We start from the raw sequence: 17,848 nt of genomic DNA, 5'->3' as shown, positions 1-17,848 counted from the left end.
ATATTTTGCATCGACATTCACACATGAGGAGTTATTCAGTGAGGGGAATGCTAGAGTTGTATTCAACTCTGGCAGTAAGCTACAGAATCTTGTAATAACTGAGAGTAAAGTGGAGGAGAAATTGTTGAAGATAAAGACAAGAAAGGAACCCGGGGTGGATGGGATCTATCCAGTTATATTAAAGGAGGCAGCAAAGGAAGTAAGCAAACCCTTAGCCATAATTATGAGAGCTTCCTCGGACTCAGGGGAGGTACCCACAGACTGGAGATGTGCAAATGTAACCCCAATTCACAAAGGAGGATCAAAGGATGACACAAGTAATTATAGACCTGTGAGTTTAACTTCTGTTCCACGAAAATTAACGGAGGCACTGGTTAAAGAAGCACTGCAGGATCATCTAGACAAGGTTTCAGTTATAGCTCGGACACAGCATGGTTTTGTTAAGGGGAAGACTTGCCTGACCAATTTGATTGGATACTATGATGCAGTCACAAAAGAACTGGATGCAGGGAATAACTCTGATATTATATACTCGGATCTTAGAAAAGCTTTTGATACTGTTGCACATGGAAGACTGCTGCACAAATTGGAGCAGTGTGGCATTGGAGGCAAATTACTGCTATGGATTAAGGGGTGGTTGAGGGGGAGAAGGCAGAGAGTGGTAATCAATGTACACTGCTCATCGTGGACTAATGTTATTAGTGGAGTCCCTCAGGGTTCAGTGTTGGGTCCATTATAGTTTTCTGTATTTATAAATGATATTGATGATGGTATATCAAGCTTAATGTCCAAGTTTGCAGACGATATGGAGGTTGGCAGGGTTGTCAAGGACACTACTGACACTATGCTGCTGCAACAGGATCTGGAAAGGTTCAGCAGATGGGCTGAGAGGTGGCAAATGAAGTTTAACATTGACAAATGTAAAGTACTACATATGGGAAACAGCAACCCCAGAGCAATGTATCAACTCCGTGGTACTACACTGGCAGTGGTAGAGAATGAAAGGGACCTGGGGGTGGTTGTGCAGGCAGATATGAAGTTCTCTGACCAGTGCAGACGAGCTGCAAAAGTAGCTCATGGTGCATTGTCAATGATATATAGGAATTTTTCTAGCAGTGATAAGGAGGTGATTATTCCCTTGTATAAGGCAATGGTCAGGCCACACCTAGAGTACTGTATACAGGTCTGGAGGCCTCATTTCAAGAAGGATGTAGAGCTGCTGGAACGAGTACAGAGAAGGGCAACAAGATTAGTGAATGGAACAAAGTTGTGCTCTTACGAAGAAAGGCTTAAGTTTTGCAAATTATAGTGTCTGGAGACTAGGCACCAGGGAGGTGATCTGATAGAGGTGTATAAAGCCTTGAATGGTTTGAGCATGCTCAATGCTGATGGGATTCTTCCTCTTGCTCAGAATAATCACCTGAGAGGGCATAAATTCAAATTGAGGAAAGACAGATGTAGGATAGACGTGCAGAAATTTGCCTTTAGCCAGCGGGTGGTTGGTTGGTTGGTGGAACAGACTTCCATCCCTTGTCAGGGAAGTTGATAGCCTAAATAAGTTTAAGGCTCAGCTGGACAGGTATTTCGAACAAACAGAGGGGTGAAGTGGAAGTGGGTTTTTTTTTTTTTTTTTTGGCTGATGCTGCATAAGCTTGCTTTCTTGCATCAAATGCCTCTACTAATGCTAAATGCTAATGCTAATGTAATGAACATAATATTAATAGGGACCTTGCTATTGTTCGAATTGCTACTGCCTCTAATTGGCTATTTATATGCACCTATTGTGTTGGTATTCTGTCATTTACTAATATAGCAACTCCTCCATGTGTTATACCTCGAGTTATTTGGTTTCTTCTATACAATGAATAGTTCCTGATATTCAGGGTATCTCGTTGTTTAAGCTACGTTTTCCTGGAGACAGATACAAATTGGTGTGTTGTTTTTATTTGGTTTAACGACACACGGGCTACTAAGAACAAATTGTGTCTGTTCATCATTAATTCACAAAAAGCATATTATTAGAGAGGTTAAATTATATGCTTCTGTACAAGCCAATATGTTTTAGATATAATAAAAGTCCTTCAATGTTTGCTTCATTTCCTAAGAAATGAGATAAATCAGATGATATATTCAACGTGGAGAGTGACTGAAAAGTGCTTGACCGGACAGTTGAATGTAAAGGACAATCAACCAGAAAATGATGGACCGTAATTTGTCTGACAGGATGAGCACTGTGGTGGGTTTTCTCCCAATAACAGAAAGAGATGAGATGATGAGTGTGTCCAATTCTGAGTCTTGCCAGTACCACTTCCTCTCGTATGTTTTGTAAGAAGCCAGACAGCCACAGCTTTGGATCTTCTTTTATCTGGTTTATTTTTGGTATCACTTTTCCAGGTCTGTGACCATTTATTATAGCACACTTTGTGTATGACAGAATAGTCAGAGTAAGGAACCTGAGGATGTTGTGAGAGAGCAGGTTGAGGATGTTTAGCAGCAAAGTCAGCATTTTAATTTCCTGGAATACCTGAATGGCCAGGGATTCAGCAAAAACTGATTGACTGATTGGATACACTGCAAGCAAATAGCTGGGAATGAATCTGTTTCAATGTAGGATGAGAAGAGGAAAAATTCTTCCTTATGACAGAGATAGCACTAAGAGAATCAGTGTAAATTATGGCAGATGAGATGGAAAGCTCAATAATCTTACTAAACGCTAACTTAATGGCATATAATTCAGCTGTGAAGACGTTGCAAGTAAGCAGTAGTGTGGCTGAATTTGTACATAAAGGAAAAACTGCCACAGCACCTACCATACTCCCAGATTTGGAACCATCCATGTAAATTTTACAGGCATGGTTGTTCATAGTAGCATGAGCGGAATGTAACTGTCTGATATTGCAGGGAGGTATAATATTTTTCCCCCACTTGAGAGACAGACATATATGTCCAAGGAGCAACAGGTGTAGTTGTGTCTTGGAAAATTTCATTTAAATTGACATTCCAAGTCTGAACAAGCTCTTTGATCCTGAGGAAGGCAGGTCTGTTTTCATTTGGCTTGATCTCATAGAAGGAATCCCAATGAGTAATATAAAGATACTCCCACAACTTGGGTGCGATGGTAGACTCTGAATCTTAGCAGCATAGTGGAGCAGTAGTGTTGTTCTATGCAGGTGTAATGGGGGATCATGTGCTTCAGTATATAGACTTTGGATCGAAGTCCTGAAAGCTCCCAGCGCAGTTCTCAGAGCACTGTGATGGATCATATTTAGCCATTTTAAAGTAGTGCTCTTGGCAGAGTCATACACTGGACAACCATAATCTAGTCGTGAATGGATTAAACTTCTATAAAGATGCAGCAAAGTATACCGATCAGCTCCCCATGACATAGATGAGACCGATCGAAGTATATTCAAATGCTTTATACAAGAAGTTCTCAAATAAGAGATGTGTGCTTGGAAATTCAGTTTGCAGTCTAATAGTAGTCCAAGAAATTTAACGGTATTAACAAGTGGGATTTATTTGTAGTTCAGGTTCTGGATGGAGAGCTTGTTTCTTGAAAAAGTGAGTGACAGTGCATTTCTTTTCTGATAGTCAGTAACCATTCCATGAAGTCCAGGATTCTATTTTGGTTATGGCAAGTTGGAGCTGCCATTCGATGGTATTCATACTTTGAGACTGACAGGAAATGGCAAGGTCATCTGCATACATATAAGTTTGAATAGTTTTTGGGACATCTCATGTCATGCTGCTAACTCGGATTGAAAACAGTGTTGGACTAAGTATTGATCCCTGCGGGACTCCCTCCTCCTGAATGTGAGAATGTTTTTATATAGGACCTAAAAAGAATGCAAATGCAGGAAATTTTGAATTATTTCCAGCAAATGGCCCCTAAGCCCCAGATGGTAAAGGTCCATAATAATACCACGATGCCATATAGTATCAAATGCCTTTTCAAGATCTAAATTGACCATGACTAGATGTTGTTTCATGACAAAGGCATTGCAGATATGAGACTCGGCTTTAATGAGCACATATAGGGTTGATCTGTTTTTTTTAAAGCCATACTGATGATCTGGAAGGAGATTCTCTGACTCCAGGATGTAAGTGAGCCTAGTATGAACCATTCTTTTGAAAATTTTTCCCATGCAACTCATAAGAGATATTGGCCTGTAATTTTCAACACATGAAGGATTTTTTCCTGGTTTTGGTAAGGCGATAATGAACAAATGGCGCCATGAAGAAGGATAGGCATTTCCAGAGAAGATCCAATTATAAAAAATTAATAGGGTTCTCAAGTCTTCTCCAAGTAAATGCTTTAGCATAATGTAATGAACTCCATCTGGACCTGTAGCGCTATTGGAAGATCTGTTTAATGATTCTTGAAGTTCTATTAATGTAAATGGTTGGTTGTACGGGAATGAGCAGTGCATGAAGAAGTTGATTTTATACTGTTCCTCACTTGCTTTGATGTTCTGGAAGGTGGAAGCATAGGTGGCAGAAGCTGAGATTTTTGCAAATGATTCTGTTAATGCATTTGCAACTTCTTCAGGAGTAGAAATGTCTTTCCATTTCCAATGAAGTATCGGAAAGGGCAGCCAAGCAAATTTGCCATTTAATGCCTGTATTCTTTTCCAGATGACCCGTGTCTTTGGTGATGGTTGAGGCAAAAGCAATCCATGAATCCTGTTTCGCTTTCTGCCTAACTTGTCTAGCTTTTGCTTTTAGTCTTTTAAAAGCAATTAGGTTACTAGTGGTGGGATACTTGCAGAAATTATTCCAAGCACGGTTTTTTCCCTGTTTGGCAATTAAACAATCAGTATTCCACCAGTGATTTCTGTGTTTTCGATATGGCATGGATTTTGGAATGGGAGCCTTAGCTGCAGTCAGAATCTGATTGGTTATGTAAGTGTTTACATCATCAATATGTTTTCTTTGAACATAAAATCTATCTAAGAGTAATTGGGCAGAATAGCCACTCAGTTTGCCTTTTTAAACTGCCAAGTGGATCATTGATCGGGATTTGGAGTTACCCCTGTTTGTAGTGAGCAAATAATTGGAAAGTGATCACTGTTAAAGGGATCGGTTAATACCGATCGTGTCATGATTGGAAATATGGATGGTGAACAAATTGACAAGTCTATTGCGGAAGCAGATCCAGTTGCTAAGTGGATGTAGGTAGGAAATCCAGAATTTAATAAATTAAGATCATTATTATGCATGAATTCCTCCATCAATTTGCCTCTTCTATCCATTGTGGCAGATACCCACAATGGATGGTGTCCATTAAAGTCACCAAAAAGACAAATTAGTGTTGGGAGTTGTGCAATGAGGTTGTCAAGTTCTGAAAGCAGAAGTGGTGCAGATGGCGGAATATAAATGGAAACAATGGAAATGATGTACCAACTGCAATGCGAACTCCCACAGCTTCTGGGGTAGTTCTCAATTGGATCGGAGGAGGAATTGCTATAACAAGAATAGCAACTCCTCCACGTGCAGGTGATTCTGAGTTCCTATCTCGTCTGTAAATGGTATAACTTGAAAATTTTGGCAAAACTTGGGGTGACAAGAATGTTTCCTCAATTTAATCCCATACAGCTATGGGATTAAATTGAGCTATTAAATCTCTTAAGTCATCAGATGACTGCTTAGCCCTTTGCAATTCCATTGTATGATGTTATGCATTATTTAGGTTTACCTGAGGATGATTCACTAACTATTTTTTGTACGTGGGACATTTTTTCCAGTCCTTTTTTAAGAATGTGGGGTATCCAATATCCATGGTGTCATCTGCATGGAGTTCTAGAATGGGCTCCTCATTATCTAGCAGCTCATCTACATTCATACTTTTGGTGGGAGATTCCATTTTTTTAGAGACCGATTCAGATTTTAATTGTTCTTTTTCAACTGGGACCAATGGGGTACGAGTAGGAATGCTGAATGGAGTATTTGTGGCTTCACTAGTTTTTTTTTTTTTTTTTTTTTTTTGGAGTATTATCTTTTTTAGAGGTTGAAAGTGTAGATTTGAGCCAGTTTGCTAGAGAGGTGTTAGGTGGAACTGATACATCTGTTTGAGCTGCAGTAGAAACAAAGTTTCGAGTGCAAGCTGCATAGGAATGACTACTAGGCATGTGTGATATAACTTGTCTACGTGCCTCAGGAAATGTCACTTAAATATTTTCTATTTTGTCTTTTTGAATTTTCTTTCCTGTAATCCATAGCTCACAAGTTTTGGAAAAGGCTGGGTGGCTTCCTTTGCAGTTTGGACAAACAGGGGTTTTGACAGAGCAAACCGCTTGAGTGTGATCTTTAGAGCCATAGATGGGACGTATGGCCTCACCTCTACATGCCTGCTGCGAATACCTGTATTTCTGGAATTTGAAGCAATGAACAGGATTCAGAATATATGGTCTAAAATGACAATTCAAATAGCCAGCTTTAATTGAGGATGGTAAGTCTGGCATACTGAAGGTTAAAATGATGGATCTCGGAGTGAGATTTCCATCTTTTTTAGTCATAATCCATTTCACATTTGTAACTTTTTGACTACTCAGTTCCTGAAGTAGCTCTTCTTTGAAGACTGTAATTAGGTCCCACTCACTGATCACACCCTTTGATGAACTTAAGTTCTGCGGGCCCACAAAATGATACAACTGATACTGCAGGCCCACAAAATGATGATGTGTTTAAAAACTGCTCAGAATGTTTTTCGGTGGCTGTTTCAATGAGGATATCTCTGGATTGTATTCTCTTCACCATTTTTGGTGATCCAGTAATTGATTCCAAATATTTTTGTATCAAGGATGGTGATAAGTTGCCCACAGGTTGAGAGATAAAAGAATGAATCACCAAGAAATTTGGTAATTCATCATGGCATTGTGCTTCCCTTCTAAGCCTTTTGGGTGGGTTGGTGTCATGGTTGTTGTCAGGAATTTCTGACCTTAAGCTTGATAGCTCTAAAGATAGAGAACTGCTCGTATCCATGTTAGCTCCTTTTAGCCCTGGGGGTATATTTTTACTGCCCAGGTTACTGGCCCAACCACAGGAAGGCAGGAGCAGTGCCGCATGTGGCCAAGCATATAGGTTAGTACTGTTAGTAAGACAAATTAAATTAAAGAAAAAGGTTCTTTCCTTCTTCTGGGCTCTCTTCTTAGTGCTTTTAAGAAAGTAGAGCAACTTAATGAAAAAAGTTTAATAAGCAAGGGAAAAAACAAAAGAGAACCTAGTTGCTTAGAGAACAATGCTCTTCAATCGCACAAGAATTGCTTGGCCATGGAAACGCTTGGGTGATCAGATACTGTACATCATCAAAATTAGTGTGTAATCCTCAACAGTTCCACTGAATAATTTTATCCATTATTTATATTTGCTCAGCCCCTTGAGCTGTTTTCATTGGGTGGTTGCCTTTTGTTTTATTGTGTCTTACTGTATCTCTTTTGGTAAATACTGGTTTTACAGTAACCACGTCTTCTTCAGCATGAATTTCCAACACTTCAGCATCTAACTTTCTTGTTTTCTCAAATTCCATAAATTCGGAGGCAGGTTCGTGATTACATGGTTCTTCATTACTCTTACACTTTTGCAAGGTTGGAGAAACTGAGGGAATTGAGATCAGTGTGTTTACTGTTTTCTCATGTTTATCTTGTTGTTTTTCTTGAGGTAAGTGTTTGACCTGTGGAGAAAAAGATTCATTTGGAGGAACTGAGATTTCAGTTTGGCATTCCACCGATTTAAATTTAGTCACTACTTGTGCATACCTTGGTCTACTGGTTATAGCAGCTGGACCATTTTTCTTGCTTCTTGGTATGTAATATTGTGGTCTGTTTTGTATTTCTGTATTTCTTTTTTCCATCTTTCACATGTTCTGGAGTAGGCAGGATTTTCTTCTTTGGGATTGGGACTGGGCAGTCATCAATCTGATGTTATTTGGATTCACATTTAGCACATGTCAGTGTATTTCTACATGCAGTCTGTGAGTGTCCTAAATTCTGACATTTGAAACAGCGCAAAGGATTTGGGATATATGCTTTTACTTGGCAGTTCAAATATCCTACTTTTACAGTAGGTGGGATTTTTTTTTTTTTTTTTTTTTTTGTGTTAAATGTCAGGTTAAGGTTTTGTTGGGTAATGTATTTCCATCAATCTGAATAAAGAATTCCCTTTACATTCGTCACTCCCTGTTTTTGGAGTTCGTTGCTCATTTCCTCTTCAGTAATGTGTATGAGATCCCACTCGGAGATTACTCCCTGCAAAGAGTTAGCATTAGCATAAGTAGAGGCATATGATGCAAGAAAGCAAGCTTATGCAGCATCAGCCAAAAAAAAAAAAATCCTCCCATTTCACCTCTCCATTCTTTCCAAATGCCTGTCCAGCTCCAGCCTTAAATTTAGGCTATCAACTTCCACAACAAAAAGGTGGATACGACTGATGACATCACCAACAGTAAATTCAAAATTGGAAGCATTCAAAGAATTTATCTTGGAAGCTACTAGGTTTACATACCAACTAAGAAATATTGTTCAAGGTTCAGGCCTAAATGGATGTCTGATGTACTAATGAGACATAGGGCAGAGAATAAAAATGCATGGGACACATAAATTAATGGATGACATAGAAGCCTATGATAGATATAAGCTGGTCTGTAACCAAGTCACAAAGTCGATTAAGCAGGCAATAGCATATTATGAGAAATCTTTGGCAAAGGATGCAAAGAAAAACAGCACAGAGTTCTTTACCTATTTAAACTCTAGAAGGAAAGGGATGAATCAGTTTGGTTCACTGGACATCGATGGTTCAACTGTTGATGATCCTGCTCTGGTGGCTAACAAACTAAATGAGTATTTTACATCAACATTCACACATGAGGAGTTATTCAGGGAGGGAAATGCCAGAGTTTAATTCATTCCCAGAGGGGAATGAATTAAACTCATTCATTCCCAGAGGGGAATGAATTAAACTCTGGTAGTGAGCTAGATGATTTTGTAATAACTGAGAGGAAAGTAGAGGAGAAATTGTTGAAGATCAACACAAGAAAGGCACCTGGGGTGGATGGGATCTATCCAGTTATATTAAAGGAGGCAGCAAGTGAAGTAAGCAAACCCTTAGCCATAATTATGAGAGCTTCTTTGGACTCAAGTGAGGTACCCTTTGGACTCAAGGGAGAGACACAAGTAATTATAGGCTATTAATTTAATTTCTGTTCCAGGAAAATTAATGGAGACACTGTTTAAAGAAGCACTGCAGGATCATCTAGATGACACAAGGGCGACACTAGTAATTATAAACTGTTAGTTTAACATCTGTTCCAGAAAAATTAATGGAGACGCTGGTTAAAGAAGCACTGCAGGATCATCTAGATCATCTTCAGTTTTAGCTCGGACACAGCATGGTTTTGTTAAGGGAACGTCTTGCTTGACCAATTTGATTGGATACTATGATGTGGTCACAAAGGAAATGGATGCAGGGAATAACTCTGATATCATATATTTGGATCTTAAAAAGGCTTTTGATACTGTTGCACATGGAAGACTGCTAAACATATTGGAGCAGTGTTGCATTGGAGGCAAATTGATGATATGGATAAAGGTATGGTTGAGTGGAAGAAGACAGAGAGTGGTTGTAATCAATGGACACTGCTCATTGTGGATTGATGTTATTAGTAGAGTCCCTCAGAGTTCAGTGTTAAGTGCATTGTTGTTTTCTGTATTTATAAATGATATTGATGATGGTATATCAAGCTTAATGTCCAAGTTTGCAGATGATATGAAGTTTGACAGGGTTTGTTAAGGATACTAATGACAGTATGCTGCTGCAACAGGATCAACAAAAAAATTGAGCAGATGGGCTGAGAGGTGGCAAATGAAGTTTAACATTGACAAATGGAAAGTACTACATATGGGAAGCAGTAACCCCAGAGTAATGTATCAACTCTGTGGTACTACACTGACAGTGGTAGAGAACAAAAAGGACCTGGGGTAATTGTGCAGGCAGATATGAAGTTTTCCGAGCAGTGCAGGCGGTCTGCAAGGGTAGCTCATGGTGTCTTGTCAATGATATACAGGAATTTTTCTAGCAGGGATAAGGAGGTGATTATCTTCTTGTATAAGGCAATGGTCAGGTCACACCTTGAGTATTGTATACAGGTCTGGAGGCCTCATTTTAAGAAGGATGTAGAGCTGTTGGAATGAGTACAGAGAAGGACAATAAGATTAGTGAATGGAACAAAGGGTTGTTCTTATGAAGAAAGGCTTAAGTTTCACAAATTAGTGTCTGTAGACTATATACCTCAGACTGTACTGACTGAGGTGTATAAAGTCTTGAATGGTTTGAGCATGCTCAATGTTGATGGGATTTTTCCTCTTGCTCAGAATAATCACCTGAGATGGCATAAATTCAAATTGAGGAAAGATAGATGTGCGGAAGTTTGCCTTTAGCCAGCAGGTGGTTGATTGCTGGAACAAACTTCCATCTGTTGTAGAAGTTGATAGCTTAAATAGATTCAAGACAGAACTTGACAAACATTTGGAGCAAGGGAATGGGTGAAATAAGGGGTTTTTTTTTTTTTTTTTTGGCTGATGCTATATAAGCTTGATTTGTTGTATCGTGTGCCCTTGCTAATGCTAACCTTCTTTGTGACTTGATTACTCATTAATTTATATCTACAATAGGCTTCTGTATCCCCTGATAATTTATATGTATCCCATGCACTTTTCTTCTCTGCCACATGTCTAAATAGTTCTTCTGACATTGATTTAGGTCTAAACTTTGAACAGTATTTCTTTGTTGGTATGAAAAGCATGGTAGCTTCTTTGATTACTTCTCTGAATACTTCCCATTAGAATTTGTTGTTGGTAATATCACCAATTGGTCCCACTGCACACAATTTAAAAATTGCCTCAGACCTCCTTTCAACAGCAAAAGCCTTTCCCTTTACTCTTGAGAGTATTTATGTCTTTAATCAAATTCCATCTTAGTTCAATATGATTGCTGTCACTCAGTGGGTCTTTTACCTGCAGGTTCTTAATGCATGAAGGACCAGTGCTGATACTGATCAAGAGTATTGCTTCCTCTTGTTTCCTCCCATACTATGCAGTAACAAAGGAAATTGATGCAAAAAACAGTTTTCATATCATCTACTTGGATTTTAGAAAAGCTTTTGATACTGTTGCATATTAAAGACTACTAAACAAATTGGAGGAGTGTGGCACTAAGGATAAGTTACTACTAAGTATAAAGGGATGGTGGTGTGATTACTGTTAACTAAATGCAGAATCTTACATTTATCAGTTTTGCATTTTAGTCACCATATTATAAATAATTTATCTAAATATTGTTGAAACATTTTACCCTAGTTACAATCATTAACCATCCTCTTTGTAATCAACATCAATAAATGAATATCAGAAATCATCATAAAAGAAGAAACAATATCAAAAGATAAATTAATGGGGTTTTCAATGTTAGAAGAATGAATTTTACTCACTGTTGTTGTTGTATTTACATCAGCTCCATGCTGCAAAAGAAAACGAATCATATTGATCTGTCCAAAGTGGCATGCCACATGCAAAGGAGTATAACCTGCTTTTGTCTGTGGTCCAATTTCAGCTCCATGCTTAACTAATATTGTAGCAACATTGACTCGGTCTTCTTGAGCACAAAGATGTAATGGAGTAAGACAGTTCTGAAAAAATTTTAATTATTATTATAATATTTATTATTATCAATAATACCATAATTGTTAATTACTGTCATACAGTTAAATGTTCGTAAATAAATCAAAATATCCATTTATGCAATTTTTACAATTTTAACAATTTTTACAGTGTGGCTTATCTAATGTGAGGGTTGGCAACCTTTTTACCTATGAAGCCTCATTTTAAATTATTGGAAATGTTAAGGGTGCAGCAAGAAATTATAGTACAAAAGGACAGTTTAACCTCCAAGATCTGGAAACAACCATTTTCTGATGATTTTTTAAAAAATTGGGTTAATCCAGCTACCACTCAAAAATCATGAAATTTTGTATTTGAGGTGGTAACTTAACCAAGTGATGTTTTTCAGCTTTTTTTCTGATTAGTATTCCAAGTTGGCTAGTGACACCTATATTTGTTTTACATCAGAAACTCCCATGTTTATATCCATCATACTGATATATACACAGAAATCTATAAATTAGTCTACAACATAGACTAATTTATAGTAGACTAATTTATAATTTATCCAACGTAGATGGATATAAACATGGGAGTTTCAAAGTCACTAGCATTAGTAGTGGCATATTATGCAAGAAAGAAAAAAAAAAACACACCCACTTCCCATTTCACCTATCCATTTGCTCCAAAAGTTTATCCAGTTCTCCCTTGAATCAATTTAAGCTATGAATTTCCAGAGCAACAGATGGAAGTTTGTTTCAGTAATCACCCACTCACTGGCTAAAAGCAAATTTCTGTACATCAAATCTGCAACTGTCTTTCCTGAATTTGAATTTATGCCCTCTCAAGTTCATTGAGCAAGAGGAAGAATCCATCAGCAGTGAGAGTGCTAAAATCATTCAGAGCCTTATACAACTCAATCAGATCATCTTGCAAATGCCTAGTTTCCGGATGCTGTGATTTTCTGAACTTAAGCCTTTCTTGGTAAGAGCACCCCCCTTTGTTGCCCTCACAAATCTTGATGCTCTTCTCTGTACACGTCCAGAAGCTCTACATACTTCCTAAAATGAGAGCTCCAGACCTGTATGCAGTACTCAATGTGTGGCCTTATTGCTACCTTATACAAAAGGATAATAACCTCCTTATCTCTGCTAGCAAAGTTTACTCAATATCATTGACAAGACTCCATGAGCTGCTCTGGAAACTTCATAACTGACTTCCCAATAATCCCATAGGTGTATTTTCATTTTCCACTACCCTGAGTGTAGTACCGCACAGTTAGTATGTTACTCTGGGGTTACTGCTACTCATATCCAGTACTTTGCATTTGTCAATGTTAAACTTCACTTGACACCACTCAGCCCATCTGCCCAACTTTGACAGATTCTTTTGCAGCAGTGTACTGTCATTAACAACCTTTCCAACCTTTGCATCATCTGCAAATTTGCCCATTAAGTCCGATACAGCTTTATTAATATCATTGATAAATATAGACAACCGAACACCGAACTTTGGGGAACTCCACTAATAAATTAGTCCTCGAAGAGCAGTGTCCACTGATTACCACTCTCTGCTGACTAACACTCAACCATCCCTTTAACCATTGCAGCAACTTGCCCTTAATGCCATACCGTTCCAATTTGTATAGCAGTCTTCCATGCACAACAGTATTAAAAGCTTTCCTGAAATCCAAGTATATGATATAAAAATTATTTTTTGCAACCAGTTCCTTTGTGACCACATTGTAGTATCTAATCAAATTAGTCAAACAATACTTCCCCTTAACAAACCCATGCTGTGTGTGAACTATAACTGCAGTCTTGTCTAGATCAGTGGTCTCAAACTCAAATTGCATGTGGGCCAAATGCACGATCTGAAAGCAGCTGGTGGGCCGGAATTTTTTTTTTTTTTTTAACAAAATGAGAGTGAATATATATATATATATATATATATATATATATATATATATATATATATATATATATATATATTATTCTTTTGTATTATCATTCTATTGTGGTTTAATTCATCTTTGTTCATCATTAATGTCATTGTTTTTCACCATGATGGCTAATTAAACATTGTCCGTGTGCCGGTGTTTTTTACCTATAGATATTATAGTTAATACATTATTTATACATTAATTAATTACATTAATTAATTAATTAATTACTGTAGTTAAATACTGTAATTAATTAATTAATTATAGTTAATACATTATAGATATTATTAACTATAATATCTATAGGTAAAAAACACCGGCAAGGACAATGTTTAATTAGCCATCATGGCGAAAAACAATGACATTAATGATGAACAAAGACGAATTAAACCACAATAGAATGATAATACAAAAGAATAATAATAGGTACTCTGTTTGTACCCATGCATTGCTAAAACAGCTACTGGGACAACAGAAAAAGCTAGAAAGAAATTAAATAAAACTACTATAATAGAATATTAAAAATAAAATGCGAATTGAACCATCATAATACAAAAGAATAATTATATATATATATATTGCACCATACTTACCCCTAATGTATGGATACAACCCCTTTATAACCTGGTGTTACGAATAACACATGTGTGTGGTGTGTTGCGTGTAAGTTTACAATAAGTTTGGAAATTCTCCTTCTCTTTCTCAACCTATTCTCTTTCTTTTATTTATTAAATTTTTCTTTGACACATACAGAAAAAAATACATATGTTTATATGTAAATAATTATAAACTTCTTTATTTCTTACTACAACTTGACACTTGATGGTGTTTCGATTCTGATAAAGTTTGTAGCCTTGGAGAAAAATTACTAGAAACTATCTTCATCACGGATCGTAGATGCTCATTGGTCAATCGGGTTGTTTTCTTAGACTTATTAATTTTCAACTGTGAAAAAAACTGTTCACATACAAATGTACTCCCAAACAAAGTGATTATTCTTATTGCAAAAATTCATAACTGAGGGTATTTATCTTTTGACAAGTATGAGTAAAAGTTAATCAAATTTGTATCTTGAAATCTTTGAATAAGATTTATACAACACTGTAAATTAATTAGCCCCATTTGTAGATTTTCTGGTGCGTTATTCATGTTCATTTTTAATGGTAATGAAAATAATGTAAAATCGGACTCCAAATCATTAAAATCTTTAAATCTTTCTTCAAATTTTTGTCGTAATAATGGTATTTTTCTTGCATATCCTTGAGATTTTTCATTTGAAATAACAGGGCAGGATTTAAGATGTAGTAGTAGTAGCAGTGGCATGTGATGCAAGAAAGCAAACGTATGAGCTTATGCAGCATCAGCCAAAAAAAAAAAAAAAAAAAAAAACACACCATTCCCTCCAAATGCCTGTCCAGTTCCTCCTTAAATTTATTCAACCTATCAACTTCCACAACGACAGATGGAAGTTTGTTCCAGCAATTAACCACCCGCTGGCTAAAGGCAAATTTCCACACATCTATTCTACACCTGTCCTTTCTTAATTTGAATTTATGCCCCCTTAGGTTCGTAATCTGAACAAGTGGAAGGATCCCATCAGAATTCAGCATGCTGAACCCATTCAAGGCAATGTAGGAAATGTACGAAATTTTTTGATTCCAGTTGTGTTTCCCATAATTGCAATTTAACTTTAAAAGCTTTAATACAAGCATACATATCAGTGATAAGTTTATTCTTTCCTTGCAGCTCTTTATTGAGAATATTTAAATGGCTGGTTAAGTCAACAAGAAATGCTAAATCTGTCATCCATGTATCATTATGTAGCTTGTCGATGGTTTTATTTTTTTGTGTCATGAAAATTTTGATTTCCTTTATTAAATCAAAAAAAAACATTTTAATACAGCTCCTTGACTTAACCACCTCACTTCGTTATAATAAACCCTTTCTCCGTACTCACTTTCAATTTCTTCAAAGAATGCAACAAATTCTCGATGATTCAGAGCTCATCCACGGATTACTGTTTCCATAACATTATCCATCTGCAAACTTTTGGCACAAAGCGCTTCTTGATAAATAATGCAATGTATAGTGCAAAAATTATTCTCAAATTTTTCTTCTTTCACTATATTTCTTAATTTTACCGCTACTCCATTTTTTTTACCAACCATAGCAGCTGCACTTGCAAATTCAACCATTTTATCCCAACTTAATTTATATTTATCTATTATAGTTTTTATTTCAGAAAAAATACCCTGTGCACCAGTTTTTCCTTTCATAGAAATTATTTCCAATAATTCCTCAATTACTTCAAATTCATCAGTAACACCTCGTACGAAAATGGCAAGTTGTGCTATATCTGTGATGTCAGTACTCTCATCAACTGCTATTGAGAATGCTCCAAAATCTATACTTTTTTCTTTTAACTGATATTGTAAATCAGTTATGATTTCGTTAATACGTTCTGCTTCTGTGTTGGCTGACAAACTAATATTTTTAAATAATTGTTGTTTGTCAGGATAAAGAAGTTCAGCAGACTTAATCAAACAATCTTTAAGGAATTTGCAATCAGTAAATGGTTTTGATCGTTTTGCAATGATGTGCATGAGAGCAAAACTTGCGGGAACTGTTGCTTCACTGGATTTATTTGCTTCAGCCAGATTTCAGAAACTGTAACTTTTCTTCCCTCAATTTGTCTTCCAACATTTCAAATTTTTCTTTATGATTCCTTTCATAATGGCGACGTAATTGTATTCTTTTGGAACTGATATTCCCTTATTACAAATAAAACATACAATTTTATTGTGCACAACACCACAAAAGTACATAATTTCCCATTTATCTTGAACAACACGTCCTTCTTCGTCCACTTTTCTTTTACCCTTTGTTAAAGACATGGTTTGCAGTTTAATCTCTTAATTAAAATCACTATTATAATTTTATTTACAACTTTAATTTAACAAGATGAATTTTCGTATGAAAGCAACACTCAAAAGTTATGCACAATTCTAAACGATAGGTATTGATATAATGTACAATCTACATTATATCAATACCGATCATTTATTGTTAGATCTACATTGTAGACCTAACAACAAGCACAAATAATCAGGTTTTATAAGCCATACTTTAGTTTGTCTCCATCTATATAGCAATATGAACTGCACAGCTGTGCATCCAGCTAACCAACTAGTGACTGACTCAAGGAAAATATATATCAGAAGTACCAACTCAACAGACAAAATCAGAAATACCAGAATACTAAAGCACCACCAACTGTCGCTTGGTGAACTAAAGTTACTGATTGTACCACCATGGGAAGTTCTCCCAACGTACCTCAGTCACGTGGCCTGGCATACAAGCATACAGTGACAAAGACAAAGCCCCAACATATTCATTCTATCTCTTTTTCCTTCAATAGCAGTTGCACACATAAGCTCAGTCCATATCTCTATGTCTCTAAAACTATAAGCACCGTATATACAACAAATACATAATTGAAATGTATTCGCGGGCCATGTAAAATTGCTTTGGGGGCCGAATGCGGCCCGCAGGCAGTCAGTTTGAGGCCACTGGTCTAGATGATCTGCAGTGCTTCTTTAACTAGTGTCTCCCTTAATTTCTCTGGAACAGAAGTTAAACTAACAGGTGTGTAATTACTTGTGTCACCTCTGATCCTCCTTTACGAAGTGTGGTCACATTTGCCCATCTCCAGTCCATGAGGACCTCCTGAGTCCAAGTAAGCTCTCGTAATTATGACTAAGGGTTTGCTTACTTCCTTGCTGCCTCCTTTAATATAACTGGATAGATCCCATCTACCTCAGGTGCTTTTCACCGAATTTTTCCTCCACTTTGCTCTCGGTTATTACAAAATCATTTAATTCCCTTCCAGAATTTGATAAACTTCTAGCATTCCCCTCCCTGAATAACTCCACATGTGTGAATATAGATGCAAAATACTCATTGTGTTTGTCAGCTACCTGAGCAGGATCAAGTTTTAAAGATCATTTGCAAACATGATCCTTATAACTGGAACTTACTGTACTTGGATTTCAGGAAAGCTTTTGATACTGTTGCACATGGAAGACTGCTGTACAAACTGGAGAGGTATGGCATTAAGGGATGGTTGAGTGGAAGATGACAGAGAGTGATCATCAATGGACACTGCACTTCGTGGACTAATGTTATTAGTGGAGTCCCCCAGGGTTCGGTGCTGGGCACATTGTTGTTTTGTGTATTCATCAATGATATTGACAAAGTT

The 17,848-nt window shown here is 36.9% G+C and overlaps 1 protein-coding gene across 1 annotated transcript in view; it reads right to left on the bottom strand.

Annotated features, from left to right (window-relative positions):
• The window catches only part of LOC150088120 (uncharacterized), a 1,786,788-nt gene that overhangs the window by 1,075,067 nt on the left and 693,873 nt on the right, over positions 1–17,848 (bottom strand). Inside the window, exon 16 of the mRNA XM_090370030.1 lies at positions 11,480–11,677. Coding sequence (XP_090226156.1) covers positions 11,480–11,677 — 198 coding nt within the window. The remainder of the gene's footprint in view (positions 1–11,479; positions 11,678–17,848) is intronic.

This window comes from Mastigoproctus giganteus, chromosome 3 (genome assembly GCF_048544385.1).
Source record: "Mastigoproctus giganteus isolate SK-2022 chromosome 3, ASM4854438v1, whole genome shotgun sequence".
Taxonomy (NCBI): Eukaryota; Metazoa; Arthropoda; class Arachnida; order Uropygi; family Thelyphonidae; genus Mastigoproctus; species Mastigoproctus giganteus.
The sequence above is the reverse complement of the archived record's forward strand: the minus strand, read 5'-3'. Positions and strand labels throughout refer to the sequence as shown.